Source organism: Rhodamnia argentea, chromosome 6 (assembly GCF_020921035.1).
Source record: "Rhodamnia argentea isolate NSW1041297 chromosome 6, ASM2092103v1, whole genome shotgun sequence".
In the NCBI taxonomy this organism is placed as follows: domain Eukaryota; kingdom Viridiplantae; phylum Streptophyta; class Magnoliopsida; order Myrtales; family Myrtaceae; genus Rhodamnia; species Rhodamnia argentea.
In genome coordinates, this window is record NC_063155.1 from 15,063,793 (window position 1) to 15,069,215 (window position 5,423).

Sequence of the window (5,423 nt, forward strand, 5' to 3'; positions counted from 1 at the left end):
CCAGCTCTATGCAAATTTGTGCAAATTCCTATAATGCATTAACTGCAAGTGCTTCACTACCCTCGCCCAAGTCTGGAGAGAGTAGCAACCCTCGCCAATGGCCATGGAGGGCTTGCTGGCCAGAATGAAATGACAAAAAAGAATTTAAAAATGTCTACATTAGTACCGGCCGCACCGTATGAGATGGCTGACATCCACATTAGGGATTTCCCGCCAAAATTGGCCAGTTACATTCAATTGGCACAAATACAAAATGTTTAAAACAGAATTGACCCAATTAAAAGTTTAGAACTAAATTAGCATAAATTCAATAGATATATGTGTTATCTATTTTTATTTTTTGGATTTATAATAGCAAAATCAATTAGAATTTCATATAGGTTGTATCTACATATCTTAATTTTTTTCGAGTTGCTAACTCAACCACGGTGCTCGGCTTTTAAGTCCGGCTAGCATCAAATTATCCGGGCCTCCATCTCAGAAATGTCGATCTAGCGTTCATGATTAAAAGATGTGATAAATTAATTACATCGTTCGATTCAAACTAATTAGGTATCTTTGGAAAGCTCTTGATGAGTGTGACCCAATTTTACCCTTCAATCAAACTTTTAATAAAGTATTATTTTCGATCAATCTTGGTCAAACCGTAAGCAGAAAATTATATGTTTACAACTACCTCTCTTTACTCTCTTTGTGGTAACAGTTTCACCAAAAAGATAAAAGGGTTTCCTAATTTTTGGCCAAATATCAAGAGGGTTTCAATATTATGGCCTCGCATCTCGTTCTGCTACATTAAACTTAATGCAAGGCCAATGTAGGGAAAAGTATACTAGAAGTGCCATAACTTGTGTACGGCGTTCGCTTGAGTGCCATAACTTTCAAAATGTTCATTTAAGTGTCATACCTTTCAAAAATTGTTCACTTGAGTGCTACGTCGGAATAAAATCGTTTACTTGAGTGCTACAGTAACTTTTTCGACGTGCCACGTCAACTTTCCCGCGTCCACGTCAGTTTTTCCGGCGTCCACGTCAACATGGCACTCAAGTGAACGATTTTTGAAAGTTATGGCACTTAAATGAACGTTTTGAAAGTTATGGCACTCAAGTGAACGCCGTACAAAAGTTATAACACTTCTATTATACTTTTCCTATCAATGTACATATTTATTGTCACTAGCTAAGAGATTAGATAGTTGCTTGAAAACTTTTTTGAGCACTCGAAAACATTTCACTCATCACCCATCTCATCCAACAGATCATGTGAGCTGAATCCTTATTGATCGGACGCAGCCGATACCCGATTCACATGAATAGGTCGATATCGCGAAAGTCATAGGGTTGATCTAGTATATGTTACAAATCATGAGAAAATCTAAACCGCGTCGAGCTCAAAACGGAAGTTTGTTCCTCTTGGTCATTCTTTAAATGCAAAAGTCAATTGGTTTTGATCACGAGCAACAAGAAAGCTCTAAAAACAACTCACAAACGCGAGATCTTCAAGGTCGCACAAACATGTCCTGTAGCTTTCTGTTTGACTTATTGCATACTAAAACTGGAGAATGGATTAATTAGTCAACATGAACCCTAAAGTTTCCTTACGTTTTGTCTTAATGGGAAGTCAAAAACCAAGACAAGAAAAAAAAAACCACAAACACGAGTTCTTGGTCAAACCTCGACGCTCTTCTGTACCAGTTTTTGGATATTCATGATTATTTTTGAGAACCTTCTTCATTGTTTTCATGTCTCATTTCTCTATGGAAATTTGTAATTGAATAGGCAATCGGTGGCTCAATGGAGAATAGCTGTTATTCTCCAATAGATCCACAATTTACGCTGCTTGTCAAAGCCTCATTTGTTTCAAATCGCAATTGATTTGCATGGCCAAAGAGTCTTAATTTGGTTAATTACATCTATTTTTTTTTTAAGCTTATTCCAGTGTATCAATATAAGTTTGGACTGAGACCGTCAAAGAAAGTTCCTAGGGTGGGTTTAATATTTTTTTTTTATTAGAATCTTCTTTTGCCAGACATTTTTCAAGTTAGGTACTTTTGGCATTTCCATAATTATTATTTGTATTTGCATATGCTTGTACAATATTTGAGGTGTTTAGATAAATTGCATATTGCAAAATGCTATAAATACTGAAAGGTAATCCTAAAAGAAAACCACGCATCACTCAGGTTGAAACCATAACAAGCCCATCAACACCCATTAGCAGACACAAAACAACCTTTAAAACTAACATTTCAGAAGCTGTTTACTTGAACAACAAAAGGTAAAACACTCATAATACCCTTCCAAGGAAAAATACCTAATCCTAGGAAGCTCAGTTACAGGGCAGAACAAAAAAAGAGCACACTCACAAAATGAAAGCAAAAAACCCCATTAGAACAACAACAACACTGATCAATCTGTGCAGTCCCCGCAATCGATCCTGTCCATGATCTTGGCCACCACGGCCGCAGACTCCCTCAGCAGCCTGATGCTCCTGTTCAGCTTATCGCGCTTTGCCGCCACCGACGGTGCTTCCTCCAGCATCCTCTCGATGCCGCCCCCGGTGTTGGGCCCGATCAGCTCGCCCACGATCTCCGCCTCCATCTCGCTGTTCACCAAGTTCTTCACGTCGAACAGCAGATGCAGCGCCATCGAGTCGACAAACCTCCCCAGCACGATCTTCCAGTACGCGGTGATCCTCATCTTCAGATCGAACGCCTCCTGAATCTGCTCCTTGCGATCCCTCAGGTTGGCGACGTCGACCACCCCGATCCCAACGAGGTCGATGTTCATAGGCCTTTGCCAGGAGTTGATCGCGTCCATGAATGTGTTCTGCTGGGACATCAAGTTGTTCCACTCCAACATGTACTTAGGGTTGCAAGTGTAGTCCGTTAGTCTCTCCATTTCGACAACCTCCATCATCCTGTCCTTCGCCTTCTCCTTCGTCTTGTTGATCAGATTGGATGCTGCTCTTCTCGTCGACGACTGAAGCTGAGGATAATTCTCCGAGTGGTGCATCAACACCCGAATCACAACTCCCTCGATGTAGTCCCAAACACGGGCCACAAAGCTCGGCGGCTTGCTGGATATCCCCTTCACCTTCCGCTGCAAAAGCGTGAGAAAGGCGGAACGGGGGAGGAAGTTAGGGAGCCCGATCCCTTTGGCCTCTTCCAGGACGTCCAATTCCTCCAAAAGGAAGTTGTTCCTCGGGTCATTCTCAGGACAGTTTTGGAGCTCATTGGAGAATTCGTTCAGCTTCTCCACTAGCCTGGCCGTGCAGTGCATGTTCTTCTCTTCCGGGTACTCGTCGAACTCGCCTCTTATCAAGATTTTCCTCAGCGACTCCTTCGCCGACCCCAGGATCTGCATGAAGGCCGTCATGGCCTCCGCGACCGAGGACAGAATCTTGGGCAGCCTCTTGAGCTCGGCGACATTCGCATTCAGCTTGTCGTTGATTTTCTTGACGATCTCCGGCAAGCACTTGGCCATGATGGTGGCTTGGATCTGCGTCAGCTTTTGCGCCAAGACAGGCACACCGACGATGGACTTGTCGATCTTGCACAGCAGAGGGTGCGTGTCGAAGAGATTTGCCTCTTCCTGCCTCGCTTCTTCGTAGGTCTCATCGCCGATTCTGTTCCTCACACAGACATAACCGAGGCCTATATTGACATCATCGGCAGTCACCTTCTCGAGCAAGCCCTCCGGAGCTTTATCAGCCTTCGTGACGACGGCCAGAGTCCTCTTGCCGGTCTTGTCCACCATCTGCGACACAAAGACGAATCATCGTACAGACTCATTTCCCAGAGTTAAATTTAATTATTCGAGCTTTCAATCGATATGGGAGCCAAGCTTGTCTAGATTATATGCTTACTTGAGACATCCTTATGGACTCGCAAGTGGAGAAGTCGACGGTGGCGGACAAGACATTGAGGATGATGCTCTCCTCGGGCCTAATGTACTCCATTATCATCTCCGATATCTGCTCGTATATGTTCTCGGGCTGGCCGTGCACGGGCACTCTCGTGATTCCGGGCAAGTCGACCATGGTCAAGTCCGGGACGCCGTCCTTCTTGACGACCAGAGTCAGCGGGGCGTTCGATATGCCCTTGCCGGAGCCGGCGATCTCGTCGGTGGCGTCATTAATGGCCTCGGAGATGTTGTCCTCGTCGGTGTGGACGACCTTGCCGTTGAACTCGAGGTAGAGCTCGGGGCAGTCGGCACCAGGGTTGTCCTGGAGCCGCATGATGAGAGGGACGCGGGTGCAGATACCCTGCCCACGCGGCAGGTCGATGCCGGCGAGGGACTCCAGGACGCTGGACTTGCCGGAGGACTGGTCGCCGACGACGACGATGGTGGGGAGCTGGATGCCCTCCTTCATGACCATGAGGTTCCGGAGCCTGTCGATCGCGTCGAGCAGGGGGCGGATCCGGTCGTTGTAGGAGGCGGTGATGGGCGCCGCGTGGGCGACCGGCTCGGGTTCGGGGTCCAGGAAGACAACAGACCGGTTGTCACCCATTGCGTGGCGGCCTCTCTGAAATTTTTCTTTCGCTTTGGATGAGCTTGATCGGTGAAACGAAAGTGGTGATTCGTGTTCTATGGCGTAGTGAACTAATGGAGTCATTTATATAAGAGACTACTGTGGATTATGAGATGACTTAACGGAGGGGGTTGTGTTGTGGAGCGGACAAAAGTGAGAAACTTCATGGGGAAGCTATGAACCAATGGAGAAAATTTTTCTGTTGTATTAAAGTCAACATCATATGACTGTGTGACCTTAGAGCTTAAATGGAGGAACTTTAACCACAGCTTTGCCAAGCAATTTCCTAGTGCTCCAGGCTTCTAGACCCTGCCGAACTTAAACCTTAAGAAACTGAAACAGTGACTTATGGGTCTGGAGCTTGTTAGCAAGAAATTGTGTTTTGAGGCATGGCCATTCCCTCTTCCTTTTTTGCACCAAGAGCCTCTCTTTTTCTTTTCATTTTCTTTTTTTTTTTGCGCTCAAGACTGTGCTGCTTGCTTCTTCAATGGAGGTGATTAGAAATTTTTTTTTTTTTGGGTCGGAAGCATTCGTGGTGGACGAATGACGGGTTCTAGCGGCGGCGGCGGCATATTTTTTTCCATAATTAAGTTGAGACATTTCCTGCCAACTCGGGAAGAGTTTGATGTTTTTTGTAAGAAAAAATTCAGATTTTTTATTTTCAAATTTCATTAGTAATACTAAAGTTAATGAGGAAAAAAAAAAACCTCAAATAATGGAGGAGGTGGAAAAAATCTACGCGAAAGGACATGAGGTCGAGAAAGAATAAGGGCGGAGAAAAGGTGAAGAATTGTTTATTGAGTTGTTTGAAAAGATTAAATAAAAGATTGAAAGGAAAGGACATTGACCAAGACAATTTTTGCCCGTTATCGTGGGTTTGTGTGTCAATGGTT

The 5,423-nt window shown here is 44.6% G+C and overlaps 1 protein-coding gene across 3 annotated transcripts; it reads right to left on the minus strand.

The window, feature by feature from the left end:
• Window positions 1-2,230: 2,230 nt before the first annotated feature.
• LOC115748444 (dynamin-related protein 4C-like) lies at window positions 2,231-4,524 on the minus strand. 3 transcript variants are annotated; one of them, XM_030684928.2, is made up of 2 exons: window positions 3,873-4,524; window positions 2,231-3,763 (listed from the first exon to the last, which is right to left on the minus strand). In XM_030684928.2, exons 1-2 carry the CDS (start codon window positions 4,507-4,509, stop codon window positions 2,406-2,408), a joined length of 1,995 nt encoding a protein of 664 aa, XP_030540788.1. In that variant the 5' UTR covers window positions 4,510-4,524; the 3' UTR covers window positions 2,231-2,405. The 3 variants fall into 3 exon arrangements, with proteins under 3 accessions (XP_030540788.1, XP_030540789.1, XP_030540787.1); XM_030684929.2 differs by having other exon boundaries at window positions 2,231-3,759; window positions 3,869-4,524; XM_030684927.2 differs by having other exon boundaries at window positions 2,231-3,755; window positions 3,865-4,524.
• Window positions 4,525-5,423: the final 899 nt, after the last annotated feature.

Excerpts from the sequence above, each read along its gene's own strand:
- LOC115748444 (XM_030684928.2), bottom strand. The coding sequence starts at position 4,509 with ATGGGTGACAACCGGTCTGTTGTCTTCCTGGACCCCGAACCCGAGCCG. Across the intron at positions 3,764-3,872 it reads CACTTGCGAGTCCATAAGGA|TGTCGCAGATGGTGGACAAG; the intron begins TGTCTCAAGTAA and ends GATTCGTCTTTG.